The sequence below is a fragment of the Delphinus delphis genome, chromosome X (genome assembly GCF_949987515.2).
Source record: "Delphinus delphis chromosome X, mDelDel1.2, whole genome shotgun sequence".
Lineage (NCBI taxonomy): Eukaryota > Metazoa > Chordata > Mammalia > Artiodactyla > Delphinidae > Delphinus > Delphinus delphis.
The window spans coordinates 37211477-37230750 of record NC_082704.1 but is presented as its reverse complement, the minus strand read 5'-3'; the positions used below and the strand labels follow the sequence as shown (position 1 = coordinate 37230750).

At 35.1% G+C, this 19274-nt stretch overlaps 1 protein-coding gene across 1 annotated transcript in view; it reads left to right on the top strand.

Moving 5' to 3' along the window:
* Positions 1 to 4426, top strand: part of NRK (Nik related kinase) — a 162744-nt gene extending 158318 nt beyond the window's left edge. Inside the window, exons 28-29 of the mRNA XM_060001855.1 lie at positions 2484 to 2623; positions 4331 to 4426. Coding sequence (XP_059857838.1) covers positions 2484 to 2623; positions 4331 to 4426 — 236 coding nt within the window. The remainder of the gene's footprint in view (positions 1 to 2483; positions 2624 to 4330) is intronic.
* The last annotated feature ends 14848 nt before the right edge of the window (positions 4427 to 19274 follow it).

Here is a 19274-nt window from a genome sequence, read left to right as displayed (position 1 = left end):
TCACAAAGAGACTGATTATGGCTGTCTTAGTTGTTCATTTTTAATAATCATGTAATTAAAATAGGAAAGTAATTCTTTTCCACAATAATCTGTAATTTTATTTTAAATACCTTTGCTTGCAGCTTTTACACAGGTGTTGAAAGTGTTTCATTCCATCACATTGATTTTTGGGGTTTACCTTTATCTTAGGAGACTGCCAAATAGTCATAAGAGAAGAGCAAAATACTTCCATTTTATACAGTCAATAGTGTTCTGTTCAGCATGTAATATTTCTGTGAAGAATCAAATACAAACTGAATATGTGACATATAGGTTGTCACTAAGATTTCATCAAACTTCATTTACAAAATTTTCATCTTCATTAGACCAGGACATCTTTTTTTCTTCCTGGCCATTGCAGGACTGCTGATCTGGGCAATCTGAATAACTTGAAACTCGTATTTCTCTGAGTCTTGATGACTACAGAGGTGATTCTAGATAGGGAACAGAATAATGCATATGAACAGTAAAAATATTAGAGAGAAAGTAGAATGATTTGCTTGAAGATAAATGTTCCTGGAAGTAAGATAAGGTTAATGAAGCAAATAAAGGAGAAGGGAGAAGGAGAGGGAGAGGGAGAAGGACAAGGAGAGGGTGAGGGAGGGAGGGAGGGGGGGAGAGAGGGAGAGAGAGAGAGAGAGAAAAGGAAGGGAGGGAGGGAGGGAAGGAGGACAAGAGAGACAGAGAGAAAATAGTTTATCAATAAAGAAGCCAGAAGCTTCTGAAATCTCTATAAAATGGCTAAATGTGATCCACATGTGGCTTTAAAGACCAGTTTGAAAGAACTTCTTTTTAATGGACATTTTTTCCATTATGGGATGATGGCACTTTGCACTGCATCTGCAGAATCCTTTCCTTTTGCATACATAGTGTTAAGGATTATCCTGAAAACCTCCAATTTCTTCAAAAGGTAAGAACTCACAGAGGGTTTAAAACCATTTTGTGACAAGACGTAAACGCTTACAATATAATTGACAGATCTGGGACAAAAAAACCCTGAAATAATGAATCTTGTTCTAACCTTTACAGTGGTTGTGATCAATATATTAATCAGAAATTGGAATAAGGAAATTCAGTTCAAATGGGAAACAGAACCCCTATATTTATGCCATATTTATGCCACATGTAGACAATGATAGGACTCAAAGAGGTCTTAAAAAGTCATCTGGTACAGTTCTTGTCCTTAGGCAGGACAACTTCTGACCTAAAACAAAGAGCTATTTTAAGTCACTAAAATTGAAAAGCATCCCTCTATGTGTAAACTAAATTATAGCACTATAAAAACATGATATTTTGGTCTGTGTAAGAAGGGTATTTTGAGTGTATATAAAGATTGCATTATAACACTAATATTAAGAAAATCAATTACTCTCTTTTTCTGTCTAAAAACAACTGCTTTGTTATTTAAAACTAACTTAGATCCAGATTTTCCCAATCTACATTCCTTTAGATATAATGAATGTTTTTACGAATAAGATCTTTGCTTTGGCTTTTCAAACAAATATATAGAGACTTAGCAATCACAGCAAGTATCATTAAGCATTCTGAACTAAATCACTGGATTCCATCCCATACACAAGCTAGCTCAGTAGCTAGGTTAAGTGGCTGATTAATGTGTTTTAGAATTAAGGTAGAAATTATGTAATGCCATGTGAACTGTGTATTTGGGCTCAGCAAGTACACTGTGCATTATGTTTAGAAAATTTTGCTGTATGCAGTTGTTGGAAAAAATACTGCTCCCCATGTCAGAAAATACCTTACAGTGTCAGCTGACTATATAGCTATTTACATAATTAGGTTTTCTGCTTTAAAGCAATTGTCATAGTCTTTATTGTCACTGAGTAATATAAAACAGGGTCCAATAGTTTATATCTTAATAAAAATTTCCTGAGCAAGAGAAACGCTTAGCAGTATCAAATTAGCTTTAGTTCTATGTATAACATGGTAATTAATTGAATTACATTAGAGTTGCTAAAGTCATTATTTGAGCGAGTCATTTTTTAGCAGTTTTAATTTTGAAAAGTTAGTCAGGTTTCCATATATGTCACTTAAGCACAAGTAGAAACCCTTACAGGATGTTGTACCTCAACTAGATTATAAAATAAAGAATCACTGTAGCTAGATTTGACTTTCTACAAACAGGGTTAGATTAACCCTTAGCTTTTTCTGTGGTATTGGAGAATATGAATACAAACATTAACTGAGATCTAGTTATTCACAATGTTAAATAGTTGGTCACAATGGTGATAGTACATAGCAGGTTTGAACAACACTGTTGAGCAGCATAATGGCCAAACAACAGTCTTATAAGCAGGAAAAGAGGAATGTATTTACCTGAACTGTAATAATGTCCCTCTTAATAATCAAATGTTGACTGCGTTTATAATTTTCTATCACTGACAGAAAGATATTATGTTTTTCTGATTTTTAAATTTTTATTGTAGCTTATGAGTGTTCACAGCGAGCCACAGGATGGGGCCAAAAAGCCATTGAAGTCCGCTCTTTGCAGTCAAGGGTTCTGGAAAGTGAACTGAAGCGCAGGTCAATTAAGAAGCTGAGATTTCTGTGTACCCGAGGTGACAAGGTATAGTTTACATCCCCCAGTTAAAGCAAAAATAAAGCAAGTGATGAAATTAACTAAGGAAATTTATATCCTTTTCTTTCTGGCTATAAATATATTTCCCAAATTGGCATACTCTTAATAATATAATAAATTAATAAAAATAATTTTGCAATTTGCATTAGAAGCATTGATTTGGTAAATCATGAAATTTGATTTCAAAAGAAATCATTTTCAAAAATGTAAAACTTCTAATTGTGTCCAAAGCAAAGTTTAGCCTTTATTTTATTTCTTACAAATTCCATTTTTGTCTTTGGTGCATAGTTCTTTTCATGTTCATATTAATATGATATTTTGAAAAAGAATGCTTGAGTAAATCTGCCTTTTATAGTTTTCAACGTAATCCAATAACAGAAGAAGGAAAAAGTTACTTATGTTTGCTGAACACCTAATTATATGGTAGAGTTTGTGCTAAATACTTTAGAAGCTATCATAGTTAATCTTCACAAGTGGACATTATTATGTCCATTTCACAGGAAAGAAAACTAAAATCAAGATTTGGCAATTATTTGTGTAATGTGATCAATTTTAACCAATTCATATAGTTTAGATGGAAAAATGAATTGCATGACATCATTACAGTCCCGACATGTTATGAGAAATAATAGCGTGAAGAAATAATTCTAATAAGACCAGAAAACATTCACATTTGGAAGAAATTGCAAAGGATTTGAATTAATATCAGAACAAACAGGGTAAAGCACTGGGCATCAAGAAAAGGTACTTTTTTGTAATATAAAGGGATATAATGGCAAGAACCAGTGATTGAGATCGGATAGATCTAGGATGCAGTCCCAGCTTTGCCACCTAATTACGTGTAAAAACCTAGAAGTTTGACTAGTCCTTCTGAACCTTAGCTTTTTCATCTCAGGAATGGGAATATTAATAACTACTTTGGGAACAATTCTGAAAATTATCAATAATATGTATATAGTAAGCATCTCACAGATTGACTGGCACATAAAAGTGTTAAATCACGGGTAGCTAGTGTTATTATCATCATCATCATCATTACATCACACACCCTCCTAAGTATATCCATTGTGGACGTTGAAAACCTTAGTCCTAACAAGGATACCTCTGTTTGCTATTTATATTATTGTACTGTCCTAATTTTCTTTATGGCACAGACCATATTTACACAACATGTTCCTCTCTAAGCCGATTGGTTTAGCTCATAATCTCAGTCTATTGATGTCAGTCTGTTCCACTGAAATAGAGACTTGCACCAAGTAGAAAATTTCAGTGGCCACTTAAACACCAGCAACAATGTGAACATCTAAATAAGGTAATATTTTCCATATATTAAAAGAAAAAGGAAAGCCAGCTTGAATAAAAATAGATTTTAAACAAATAGCAAAGGAGAATTGTTAACCAAACCAATCAAGAAGTTTAGCAGATGAATTCCACCTACAAAAATCTAATTTTATTTAAACTATATGAAGTACAATTATAGGATATGGTAAAAGGTTATTTTTTAATTGTAATTTAGACTCCATACCAATTTAAATTTGTATTCTTTAATTTGAGGAAATCCCTTTCTGAAAAACAGTATGGCTTAATATTTTATTCGTTGGTGAAGATAAATTGAAGTTATAGTTGTACTTATCAAATATCAGTTTGCAATGTATTAAATATTTACTGATGGTGTCTCTTTCTCTCTTTTTAAAGCTGTTCTTTACCTCTATCCTGCGCAATCGCCATAGCCGGGTTTACTTCATGACCCTTGGAAAACTTGAAGAGCTCCAAAGCACTTATGGTGTTTAAAAGGTTCCAATGATTTATTATAACAATTACAAACATCATAAATATACAATTTGCATTTTAAATTTCTGATATTAAATGAGCATACAGTTTTACTGGTAGGGAAAAATTAAATCAGATACTTTTAATGTAGCACAGAATAGTTTTAATGAGAAATGTAGCTTTATATATAAAATTAACTATAGCAAGCTCTATGTACTCCAATGGTGTACAATATCTTTTGCACAAACCTTGTAACTTTTGTTACTGTGAATTCAAACATTACTCTTTGGACAGTTTGGACAGTATCTATATTCAGATTTTACAACATGGAGTTAAGAAACCTGTAATAAGTTAGATTCCAAACAGCTTTCAAAAGAATTGGCCCTAAATGAGGGTTTTTTTTTTGGAAAAAAATAAAAATAGCAACAAACCATATGTAAATTTGCCAAGTCCTATAAAGAACCAAAGGTTAGATTATGAAATGAAAATAATAAGGACTAAACATAAACCAGACTAAGGCTGAACAACCTGCATGCCTGGAGAAAACTACAGTGATAAAGGGGAAAAGGCCACCCATTTCCTCATTGCTCCATGACAGTTAAGCCCACAGACAGAGAACAGTTGTGTTCTTTCACCCCATGTTAAGCTGGTTTTCTCCTGATAAGAAGAAAGGAAGAAAGCCTCGGATGCTTGATTTTCCTCAGAAACTCCAAAGATGTGCAATAGCCGTTTTTAAAAACCACCGAATAATACACTTGCAAGCCTGAATACAGGACTGAACTCCTATACACATGTACTGTAGAATAAGTTGTATATTTTAATACTTTAAAGTAGGCGTCAAATTCTATCCCCAAAGACAAATTGGTTGATTTATCAAAATTCTTATCTGGCCAACAGTGTGACCATCAGAAGCATTAAATATTTTCCTGATTCCAGATTAAACTATATAAAAATTTCACTCCAGTCATTAAACAAAAATTACAAAATGTAACAGCAAAAAGTTTTGGCTGCTAATACTTGTGTTTTTCATGTTTCTATTTCTGTAATATCAGAAATTAATCTAAAAGTGATAAGTCCACATGTAGGGACTTAATGTAATAGGTTAAAAAAGATTTTGAAAGAAAATACAACTTTCATCAAATACCTAGGTCTACAAATTTATAGTCGTGAAAAAATCATTCTAGTCCATCACTCCAATAAGTTATAGACGCCATAGATAGGTGGCGTTTGGTCACCTATGGTAATTGCTACCTGGTGAAAAGCATCATTTCTGCATATCCATCCTCAATACCATGGTTAGTTCTGGAGCAGTAGAGAAGCAACAGAACTACCACAAAGTATACCTCACTATAATTCCTCTAGTTCTGCTTCTAAAATCTGAAGACGGTGCTAGTGGGATAATAATTTTCAAGCTACCTGGTTAAACCAAAATACAAAAGCAGACTATGTGTGATTTCATGATAGCACGTTATTTCTTGGCACCTTGGCGCCAGGAATGATGATTTGGATTTTCCTAACAACTTATATCAAGAATGTAGTAGCTCAATAATGAGAATTTAGGAGAACCTGAATCCATGAATTAAAAGTAAATGTGATTCACATTTCTGTTACTGTGACACAATAATGTGATCTTAAAACTGGCTTATCCTTGAGTGTTTACAACTCAAATGACTTTTTAAATGCAGTAGTTTAAAGAGAAAACAAAGTTTTATGTCAAATTATTTCCTTAGAAGTAGTCTTCATTATTATAAATTTGTACACCAAAAAGGCCATGGGGAACTTTGTGCAAGTACCTCATCGCTGAGCAAATGGAGCTTGCTATGTTTGAATTTCAGAAAATTTTCTCATTTAAGTAGCGTGTAGAATCAAGTCTTTTAAGAATTCATTTTTTCTTCATAATATTTACTCAGTTAAGGTTCAAAAATAAATTTTATCTTAAAATCATATTTTTAACACAGTAAGACAGTAAACTATTTTAGGAAGTCAACTCCCATTGTGCTCTGTGGCTGTTATTCTAATAAATATACACAATAGTGAACTGCATCTACAGAGGTGTCCCAAAGTAAACAAGCAAGAGACATTGCAAATGTGTAATTGAGCGTTAAATGATAAGGTGCTAATGAGGAAAGGAAGCTGGGCACATATTAAGAAAGGAGATTGAGATGTTGGATAGCCAACTTAGGAAGGACTGAAAATATTTAAAGTGGTTTGTAGGTAATGAATATTTCCAATTTAGATGTTAATCCATCTGGAATTTTTACATCCTTTGCCAGCTGAAACAAGAAAGTGAAGGGACAATTAAATTTCACAGTCAGTGCACAGTGACAGAAAAAGTTATAACTACACCTCACCTTGTAGCAGCAGTACCTGGAAGCCCTGGCCCACCAGAGAAGCATTGAGGGGGATTTCTGAAAAGCCAGATTCCCGAGTCCTGTGAGTTGAAGCATGAAAGTTCTGGCAAGTTGTGAGTAGCATTGGGACAGAGTACAGTGTTATTTTAGTGTACTTTAGTTCTTTCACCAAAGCCCTTGTCCAAAATAGAAGGAATTATTGAAAATGTTCAAAAGCTAGAAAATGATGTATGCAAAGGGCTGACAGGAAAAGTTCAGTGTGATTAGGTCTCTTGAAGTAAGGTAAGAGCCTCAGAGGAAACAGTAAGAAAGGATAATCATTAAGATAGTAAAATAGGCAAAGCAGAAATCACACATGTATACATAGAAGCATACACACGCAAACCATTAGAATGCATACATTTTAATATTTTCAGTGCTACCAGTTTCTAGATAAATTAATCACTAAGTGTTTTCTGCCAGGACATTTAATTGAGACACTATCGATAAAACTAGGAATAGTGCCACATGAATTCAATGGGATCTTTTAAGTACTCTTCAGTTCTTTTCAAAACTGTGCCTATTTAAATCAATTTATATTCAATCTGTGCTCTAACTTTAAAATTTATTGAAATAATCTCTGAGACTGCTAATTTTTTCATCAGAAAGTCTGCAATGAATCATTGTTCAACCTCTAAAAATAAAATGTTTTTAAATGTATTGATTGATGTCATTATTTGAAATACACTCGTCCAATACCTCAGAATTAAGACTCATTCAAGGAATATTCATTTCTATAAAGTATATAATAATGCACTGATTGGGAGGTGTTACATGTTCTGCCTATTGTTCCATTAGGAATTCTAGCCAAGGAGGGGTATATTAACCTGACTAAAATCTTTCTGTGTACAGTGGTGGAATTAGAAAGTAAAATCTTTCTGGGTACAGTGGTGGGATTAGTTTTCCTCTAAATATGTGGAACTTTAAACAGACACACAGACTCACAGGGTATGGGTAAAACCTGAGCAAGTTTTAATGTTGACTTCCTTCCCATCCCATCCCAGTGTCTGTCCTGAAGTCCAGTGGAGAAAAAAGAGGAGAAACTTTATCCAAAAAGTGGAGTAAAGATTTATAGTTTATTAACATTCAATAAAGGGTTTAGTGCAGAGTGATGGTAGAAAATGGAAGATAAACATGGAAGATTGTCAAGGAAGCCAAGTTCTTCAGTTAGGATCAGGAGAGGAATAGCACTTCTCTCAGCAGGTCACAAAAGCGTTAGAGGACCGGTCCCATGAAGATCCTATTGTCTCAGAACATTCTGGAGAGGTGTTCATCAGACTTTCCTGTTAGAGCCAATTGGTGTGGTCCTAATTTGTCAAGTATGGCCAGACATTCAGGAGTTGGGTTACGTGGACATGACATGCTTGCTCAGGCTTTTAGAGGCTAAATTCAAAATACTTCATTATGATCAAATTGACTCATTCGGCTTGATACATAGGACCCACCGACTTCAACTACTTTAAGGGACAGTGTTATGAGCCAAGGAACAAAAATATCGTCACAGATTGGAATTAGAATAGGCAGGGTGATGCCCTAAGGCTGAAAGATGGCATTATCCTGGGGATCCTTTACCAAAGGATGGGATAGTGTAGGTCATGAATAGAAATCGCTATTGGTAACTTTATCATTCTCAAAGGGAACAGTGGGTTTACAGACTCCAACACTGCAAGTCTATTAACAATCTTTTTCCAGTATAATAACACTTTTTTCTTTATAGGTCCTTTAACCCTCACCTAAGGATAGTCAGGTTGAGTGTGCCTGCTCTTTAATAGACAGCTAATGTAATAAAGGCCAACATGTTTCAAAAAACATTGTCAGTATTACATTTTATATTGTTTACAACCATGGCAACTGATTAAAGAAGAATAGTTCCTAAGGGAATAAAATTGATTCTATATGGATTTATATTTTCAGCAGCTAGTGCACAGCCTACTTTGTAGAGAAATACAAAATCAGGTTTGGGATTAACTTTTTCTTATAATGTTGCCATCCCATACATCAAAGTGCCTCATTTGGTGCTTATACAGCAAAGACCCAATAAAAACATGAGTAAAGGGAAAACTGAGTCTTTTTGATTTGATTGTCCTTAGTGCTATTTAATTTACAACAGCCTGAAATGGAAACTCACAAATCCAATTGTTTAATCAGAGTACCATCTGGGTTCCAGTGACCAAAGTGTAATGACCTATTTTGGGTAACCAAATTACTTTACCCTACAAACCTGAAATGTAACAAAGAGTAGGTCAAAACAAAACTAAAAGGGTGTCTTTTAAAGTTTTGTTTACCTTTAAAAGCAACACATAAGGGACCACTATGCCCCTTTAGTAATTACCCAAGGATCATGAGAAATGACAAAGGTTATTTAATAACATAAAAACAGCACAAAAACAAGCTATATAACTGTCTGTTTTGTACAAACATTTGATTTGAATCTGATTCTTTTTCACAAGAATGACTCAACGTTGCAGCATCCTGAGACATATTTAAGGGTCATCAAAGTTTGTCAATATACTATTGATCCCAAAATTTAAAATTATGTTCCCATAAACCGATATATCAAATTCCAGGCATCCCCTGAAGGTACTTTTTTAGCTGATGAAAGAGTGTGTCTGACTTGCAGGTAGCCATTAAAATGCATGCCAAATGGAACAATATTTCCAAAATTCTAAAAGCAAACTTTTAACACCATGAAGTTGAGTCTCACAAGTCCAGATAGTGAGAAATGAATATAATGAAGTTCAAAGTAAATTGGACTACACAAAAATGAAAATCTTCTCTCTAAAAGTAAAATTAATATTATACGACAGGCTGGGAAAATAGGCACTTCATTTCACAGTGTAGAAAGTATTTATGAATTTTATTCCACAAACCTGTATGTGCAAAAACCAATCCAAAACAAACAAAAACTGGTTATTTGAACTCCAACTCTTATCCCACCAGTCTGAGAGGAAATTTAAACTTAATCATTATTTGTTCTTTCCTTATTTAGCTACTAGGGTTGTACGAAGGTCTGAGGGATCAGAAAAAATAGGGGTACCCCACCGATCTATAGTCTACACTGGTCAAGATTGTTACACTCATTGCTCACTTAGTCTCTTGCGGTGACTCTGCAACTTCTGTGTCTTGTGTAGCTATGGAAATCTTTGTCAAAGCAGGGAGCCCAGATACCTAGGGTCATATCCACGGTGGTCACAGTACCTTCCTGGGTGCTGGGTGGGCATAGGTCCCTGCTGCTTTAAGTAACCACAGTTCCTCATATCCTTTCCTATTCCGGTGAATCTCTCTCTCTCTCTCTCTCTCTCTCTCTCTCTCTCTCTCTCTCTCCTGTTAAGCTCTTGTACTTCTGTCCTCACCTCATCCCATATAAAATGTAATTACCTCTTTCCTTTCCCTTTGTGAAAATTGTGTCAAAGAGCTTAAGCAAAAAGTAAACAAAAATCCAGCATGAGATTTTGACACAATTTTTACCTTGAGTTCCACTGTATAACCTTTGTACCTGCCCAAGGAAAAGGACCCATCCATAAACTTGGGGAGAGTAAATTCAGTTAGAACAAATTAAGACCACAATTACTTATCCTGTCACCTACATATGAAAAAATAATTCAACTTAATGTAATCAAAGAAATGAACATTTCAAAGTGAAACATTATTATTGCAATGATAAGGAAGTACAGAAATGTCTAATCACTTCTCATTACTCTCTCTACAGTCCCCTCCCTAGTACCCTGACCCTTTCCTTTGTGCCCTGTTGCAGCTTCCAAACAATTGTCCCTTCTAAGTCATTGTCTCTCTTTCCTTGGTAGTCTCCACTGTTGAATCTCTTGCTATCAGACTATACTATCCATTACTCATCCTTGTTTCAGTCATGTATAGACCTCCACATCATTCCTCTTCATTCCTTAAAAATTTTAATGCTGGCTTGCTGTCATTTCCTCCAACACTATTTCTAATTCTTGATAAAGTTAATATCTACTTAGATGATTCTGTCAATATCCTTTGGCCTGTAATCCATGGCTTACTATCCAATTAAACTTGACCACATTATCTCAGCCACCCACCTCCAGAGTAATACACTCTAGACTGTATCATTACCATTAATTATACTTTTACAAGCTTAGGTTCAATTGTTCCAGTCTCAGACCACCACCGTCATTTTCCAACTGACTCCATCACTGGACTCCAAAAATTCTTTGACTTCATATGGACCCACAATTCAATGATCCTAACATCTTTTTACTGCCCTTCACCCTCACTCAGAGAAGTTCTCAATCCCTTATTGGCTCAGCTAACATTTCGTGGTATATCAACATAATCAATCCTATGAATGGGCCCTTAACTTCATTGCCTTTCTTTAGCTTAGCAAAATTATAAATTTCCTTGAATCATATTCTTTGTCTCCTCCACACCCACATCAGTGCAGCGGATTGTGGCTATAGAAAACACACAACTGTGCTAACTTGTCTCATTTTGAATTCATTCCTGAAAGCCACCAGTGGGCTGGCAATGCAACTCAGTAATTTATACAACATTTCCCTATTCCACTCACTCTTCCCACTTACATATGGGAAGATGAAAATTTCATATTTTCTCTTCTGTCCTTAATCTTCTAAAATCTGCCTCCACTGATTCTCCTTCTCACCTAATGACCTGCATTCTTCACTGAGAAAATAAAAGCAATCAGTAGCTCCCACCATCTTATCCACCCATGTATTAAGTTGATTCTCTGCAATTCCTCTTCTACAAATCATTTTTATAGTAATTCCAGTCAGATTTTCATTCCCATCATTCCACAGAAAGAGCTGATGAGTTCTTTGCAAGGTCATCAATGACCTCTACATTGTTAAATACAGTGCCAGTTTTTCCCAGTCCTCTTTCATTTAACATATCAGCAATGTTTGGCAAAATTGATCAGTCCCTCCTCCTTGAAATAATTTCTTCTCTGGCCACTGGGATACCACTCTCTCCTGATTTGTCTCCTACATCACTAGTGCAGTTGATTGTGGCTCTACAGTCATGAACAATTTTGCTAACTGGTCTCATTTCTTCCTGTCTCCTCTTCTGATTTCTTTTCATCTCCGTGATCTCTAAATGTTGTAGTATCTCAGGGTTCAGTTCTAGTATATTATATCTCTTCTATCTACAATTTCTCCTTAGGTGATAACATTTATTCTAGTGCATTTTAATGTCATCTATACACAGACAACATCCAAATAATTACTTCCAGTCTGAACCACTCTTCAGAGCTCCAAACTCATGTAATCTACAGCTTATATGATATATTCATTTTTGGCAGAATTCTCCAACAAAACCACTTGTGCCTGAAGATTTCTTTTTGGGGAGTAGCTGTGAAACTATGAATTAAATTTTTTAATGGTTATAGGGCTGTTAAGATTGTTTAATTCATCTTGGTTGAGTTTTAGTAGTGTATTGTTTTTGAGGAGTGGTCCAATTATTTTAAGTTGCTGGATCCTTAGTGATATTCCCTGCCTCAGTCTTGGTAGTGGTGATTTATGTCTTCTATCTCTTTATTTTTGTATGTCCTGCCAGAGGCTTATCAATTTTATTGACTTTTTGAAAACCTTGTCTTTGTTTTGTTGATTTTCTAGATAGTTTTCCAATTTTCACTTTTATTGATTCTTGCTCTTATTTTTATTATTCTCTTCCTTCTGCTTTTTATAGATGCATTTTGCTCTTCTTTTTCTATTTCCTTGAGGTAGGAACTTGCATTATTGGTTTGAGACATTTCGTTGTTTACAGTGCAAGTATCTAGTGCTATAAGTAATTTAAAACCTAATTCTGTCATTGTATTATTTTTTTTTCTTCTAGTTCTTTCTTCTAGTTCTCTTTTCTTGACTTCCTGTGGGCTACTTGGCCGTTTCAGTTTATTTATAATGATTTTTAGTGTATTGCTTTGTATAATTTTTTGGCGGTTACACTGGGTATTAAAATATACTTATTGGTTCTTTACACTAATAATGAAATATCAGAAAGGGACTGTAAACAAACAATTACTTTTAAAATTATATCAAAAACATAAAATATTTAGGAATAAACCTTACCAAGGAGGTGAAAGACTTATATGCTGAGAACTACAAAACATTAATAAAGGAAATTGAAGTTGGAAAGATATCCTATGCTCTTGGATTGGAAGAATTAATATCGTTAAAGTGGCCATACTACCCAAAGCAATCTACAGATTTAGTGTGATCCCTATCAAATTACCTGTGACATTTTTTACTGAGCTAGAACAAATAATCCTAAAATTTATATGGAACTATAAAAGACCCAGAATTGCCAATGCAATCCTGAGGAAAACAAAAAACAAAGCAGAACACATAACCTTTCCAGACTTAAGACAATACTACAAAGCTACAGTAATCAAAACAGCATGGCAATGGCACAAAAATAGACATACAGATCAATGGAACAGAATAGAGAGCCCAGAAATCAACCCACACACTTATGGACAATTAATCTTTGAAAAAAGAGGCAAGAATATACAATGGGGAAAAGACAGTCTCTTCAGCAGATGGTGCTGGGAAAGTCAGATAGCCACATGTAAATCAATAAAGTTAGAACACACCCTCACACCATACACAAAAGTAAACTCAAAATGGCTTAAACACTTACATAAGACAAGGCACCATAAAACTCCTAGAAGAGAACATAGACAAAACATTCTCTGACATAAATTGTACCAATGTTTTCTTAGGTCAGTCTCCCAAGGCAATAGAAATAAAAGCAAAAATAAACAAATGGGACCTAATCAAACTTACAAGCTTTTGCACAGCAAAGGAAACCATAAACAAAATGAAAAGACATTCTACAGACTGGGAGAAAATATTTACAAACAATGCGACTGACAAGGGCTTAATTTCCAAAATATACAAACAGGTCATACAGTTCAATAACAAAAATAAACAAACAACCCAATCTAAAAATGGGCAGAAGACCTAAATAGACATCTCCCCAAAGAAGACATACATATAGCCAATAGGCACATGAAAACATGTTCATAATCACTAATTATTAGAGAAATGCGAATCAAAACTACAATGAGGTACCACCTCACACTGGTCAGAATGGCCATCATTAAAAAGTCTACAAATAATAAATGCTGGAGAGGGTGTGGAGAAAAGGGAACCCTCTTACACTGTTGGTGGTCTTGTAAATTTGTGCAGCCATGTGGAGAACAGTATGGACCCTCCCAAAAAAACAAAGATAGAGTTACCATATGATCCAACAATTCCACTACTGGGCATATACCCAGAAAAAACAAACTTCAAAAAGATACATGCACCCCTATGTCCATAGCAGCACTATTTACAATAGCCAAGGCATGGAAAAAACCTAAATGTCCATCTCCAAAGAAATGGATAAAAATGTGGTACATATATACAACGGAATATTACTCAGCCTCAAAAAAAAAGAAAGAAAGAATGCCATTTGCAGCAACGTGGATGGACCTAGAGATTATCATACTAAGAAAAGTAAGTCATAAAGAGAAAGACAAATGCCATATGATATCACTTATATATGGAATCTGAAATATGGCACAAATGAACCTATCCATGAAACAGAAACAGGCTCACAGACATAGAGAACAGACTTATAAACTTGTGGTTGCCAAGGGGAAGGGGGTGGGGGAAGGAATTACAGGGAGTTTGGGATTAGCAGATGCAAACTATTATAAATAAGATGGATAAACAATGAGGTCCTACTATATAGCACAAAGAACTATATTCAATATCCTGTGATAAACCATAATGGAAAAGAATATGAAAAATATATGTGTATAACTGAGTCACTTTACTGTACAGCAGAAATTAACACAACATTGTATATCAACTATACTTCAAAAAAATTTAAATTATATATATACTTATGGGATTCATCATAGCCTAATGATATCAACATTTGACCACTTGAAGTAAAATGTGAAAACCTTACTTCCATTTAGGTCCCTTTATCTTCTCCATTTTAAAATATCTTTAACTTGAGTATCAGATTGTGCTTTAGTCTTCAACTATCATTTTTAGATAATGGCATGTAAATATCATTATAATTTATACAACTCATGAGGGAAGGGATAGTTTATTGTATTATCATATTTCTGGCTCTTTCCTTTTTTCTTCCTTCTTCCTGAGTCTCCAGATTGCTTCTCGTATCATTTCCTTTCTGTTTGAAAAACACCCCTTCACCAATCTTTCAGTGTAGCTCTTCTAGAGACCAATCCTTTTAGTTTTCTTTAATCCTAGAATGAATTTACGTATTTCTACCTTTATTCCTGAAGACTATTTTCACATGATATAGAATCCAAAATTGACAGTTCTCTTATTTCAGCACTTGAAAAATATGTGCCAGTTCCTTTTGACCTCCGTGGTGTTAGATGAAAAAACTGCTCTCATTCTAGTTGATGCCCCTCTATAGGTAATACATTTTTTTCTTTCTGTCTCCTTTCAAGACTTTTTTCTTTGCCTTTTGTTTTCAGAAGATTATTCTGTGCCTTGGAGTGGATGTCTTTGGATTAATTACTTTTGAGTACCATCAAGGTCCCAGATGGAGAGAAGAGAAAGAGAGGGTAGTATGGAAAATAATATAAAGAAATAATGAAAGAAAATGTCCAAATATGGTGAAAGACATAAGCCTAACAATTCAAGAATCTGATTAAACTCTTAGAACTGTTTTTACAGCATCCCATGTGTTTTGGTATGTTGTTTTTACATTTTCATTTCTTTAATATATTTTAAATTTCCCTTTTGGTTTCTTCTTTGATTCATTGGTTGTTCAGGAAAATGTTGTTTAATTCCATATATTTGTAAATTTTCCAGTTTCTTCATTTTGATTTCTAGTTGCATACCATTGTGGTCAGAAGTGATATTTGGTATGATTTTAGTCTTCTTAAATTTGCTAAGACTTGTTTTGTGGCCTATTATATGATGTATCCTGGAAAATGTTCCATTCATGCTTGATAGTAATGTGTATTCTGCTGTTGGTAGATGGTAGAATGTCCTGTATGTGTCTGTTAGATTCATTTGTTCTAAAGTGTGGTTCAAGTCCAGTGATACCTTGCTTATTTTCTGTCTGGATGATCTATCCATTTCTAGAAGTGGGGTATTAAAGTTCGATACTATTATTTTATATTGTCTATTTCTCCCTTCAGATCTGTTAGTATTTGCTTAATATATTTAGGTGCTCTGATGTTAAGTATGTATATATTTACAATTGTTATCTCTTCTTGTTTAGTTGACCTCTTTATCATTATATAGCGACCTTCTTTGTCTCATTATTGTTCTTGGCTTAAAATCTATTTTACCTGATATAAGGACAACTATCCCTTTTCCTTTTTGGTTTTCACTTGCATGGAATATCTTTTCCTTTACTTTGAGCTTAAGTGTGTCCTTAAAGCTGAAGCAATTCTCTTGTAAGCAGCATATACTTGGATGTTTTTTTTCAATCCATCCAGTCATTCTGTGCCTTTTTATTAGAGAATTCAATCTATTTATATTTAGAATAATTATTGATATATAAGGACTTACTAATATCATCTTATTAATTGATTTCTAGCTGTTTTGTAGTTCCCTTGTTCCTTGCTATCTTTCTTACTGCCTTCGTTTTTGAATTGGTGATTTTCCACTGTGGTATGCTCTGATTCCCTTCTCTTTATTTTTGTGAGTCTACTATGGAGTTTAGCTTGTGGTTACCATGAAACGTACATAAAATATCTTATAGTTAAACACTCTATGTTATGCTGGTAAAAACTTAACTTCAATCACATACAAAAACTGTACCCTTTTACTTCCCCCTTTATGTTTTTAATGTCACAATTTACCACTTTTTATACTATGTATACATTAACAAATTATAGTGGCTACAGTTATTTTTAATACTCTTGTCCTGTAATCTTTATACTATAGTTAAGTAGTTAACACATCATCATATTACAGAATTAGAGTGGTCTTAATCTAACTGTGTATTTACCTTTACCACTGAATTTTGTATTTTCACATGTTTTTGTCACTAAATAGTGTCATTTCCTTTTTTTTTTTTTTTTACAGTACGCGGGCCTCTCACTGTTGTGGCCTCCCCCGTTGCGGAGCACAGGCTCCGGACGTGCAGGCTCAGCAGCCATGGCTCACGGGCCCAGCCGCTCCACAGCATGTGGGATCTTCCCGGCCGGGGCACGAACCCGCGTCCCCTGCATCGGCAGGAGGACTCTCAACCACTGCGCCACCAGGGAAGCGCCTTTCATTTCTTTTTGAAGAACTCCTTGCAGTATTTCTTGTAAGGCATGTCTAGTGGGGATAAATTCCCCAAGCTTTTGTTTGTCTGGGAAAGTCTTTATTCTCTTTCATTGAAGGATAACTTTGCCAGATAGAGAGTTCTTGGTTAGCAATTTTTTTTTTCCTTTCATCACTTTGAATATATCATCCTACTCTCTCTTGGCCTGTAAGTGTTCTGCTGAGAAATCCACTGATAGTCTAATGAGAGTTCTTTTGTAGATTACAAACTTCTCTTCAACTTGCTGCCTTTAAAATTCTTTCTTTGTCGTCATTTTGGCAGTTCTATTACAATGTGTCTTGGAGAAGATTGTTTTGGATTGAAATAATGGTGTGACCTATTAGTTTCATGAATTTGGGTGTCTAAATCTCTCCCCAGTTCTCAGCCACTATTTATTTAATAAGCTTTCTGACCCCTTCACTCTCTCTTTGCCTTCTGGAATTCCAATGATTTGTATATTGGTTTCTTTTATGGTCTCTGATAGATCACATAGGATTTTTTCACTCTTTTTGTTGTTCTCTGACCGGGTTATTTCAAAGTCCCTATCCTCTATCTTGCTGATTCCACTGATTCTTTCTTCTGTTTGACCTATTCTGCTGTTTATGTTCTTTACTGCAGTTTTTTTCATTTTATTCATTGAATTCTTCAGCTCTGACTGTATGTTTGGTTCTTTTTTATGATTTCTCTTTGTTAAATTTCTCATTTTGATTGTGTACTGTTTTCTTGATTTCATTGAATTGCCTGTGGGTTTTTTTGTAGTTCACTGAGTTTCCTTAAAACAGCTATTTTGAATTCTTTATTGTATAAATCATAGATCTCCATATCTTTGTGTTTGGTTACTGGAAGATTATTGTGATCTTTTAGTGCTGTCATGTTTCCTTGATTTTTCATGTTCCTTGGAGGTTTGTGTTGCTGCTTTCACATTTGAAATAACAGTTACCACCTCCAATCTTTACTAACTGCATTCAGGGTAGAAATACCTTTAATCAGTCCTGCTGTAAATTCTGAGAGTCTCTCAGACCTTGTATGGATACAGCTGTTCCCTGCTTCCTGTTCCTTCTTGTGGCAGAATTCTTAAGCTTGTATGGCTTCTCTTGATCCTACAGTGCATCAGGCCAGTTGCTGATAGTCTCTCTTTTGCTTTCTTGAAGGAGATACTACAGCTCAAGTTTGTGCTTTCTCCCTTGCCCACAAACCCTGGCCTGCTTTCTGTGAATGTTCCCTAGTCTTCTTCCAAATCACACTCTCATGGTCACCACAGGGAGCCAGCTACAGAGTTGGAGGAGGTGTGGATTTGGTATGCAATACACTGTGGGTGTCTATGGGCCAGTCCAGGGGATCTGTGGTTGAGATTTTCCCTACAGCTTCTGGGTAGATTTCCTAATTGAGTCCAGAATGCAGTCAGTAGGAATCATGTCCTTTTAATACCCTCCAGGAATCTTTTATGCCACTCCCCTGATCTGTTTCTTCCTCCCAGTAGTGGAGCTCACAAGTTAATACTCTAGATGCTATGAGGGAGAAATGAGTCTCTTTGGCAGTGTCCCACACAGCTGGGAAAGCCAGGTGTTTACCCATCTACTCTCCCATTCTCCTCTGGGAGAGATCACAGGCTCAAGTCAGCGTCCTCCAGTTGTTTGCAGACCATAGGCGATAGGGACTAGAACCAGTTCATTGTCTCCTGCAAATTCCAAACCAGTACCAAGGTCTGTCTGACTGCTATCCAATGCACAGGTGGATGAGACTCCTCCCAGGTGCTTTGGCATATTGTGCTGGATCTCAGAGAGGCGATTTTGTTCATAGATGGTTGTCAAAGTTTTGTTGTTGAAGTGGGAGGACAAATACAAAGGACGACTTATGGTACCATGATAGTGATGCCCAGATGACTCCAACATTTGATTCATCTTACTTTTGGCATCTGTTACTTATCTTTTCTTATTCAAGTTATGATTTCCCTGATTCTTGGTATGATAGATTTATATTTCCTATACATTTTATTGATTATGTTAGGAGACTCGCATTTAAATCTTTTATCTAAGCAGGAAGCCATCATGCCTAGATTTAACACCAAAGTCCTGGTCTACTTTTGTGATCTGTGGTTACAATGACAGTTTATTTATTTTCAGAGTCTTTGCAGTATTATTTTGGTCTGTTTGGTTTATCTGGTGCTGCTGTAGCTCCCACCTGCTGCTGGGGTGGAA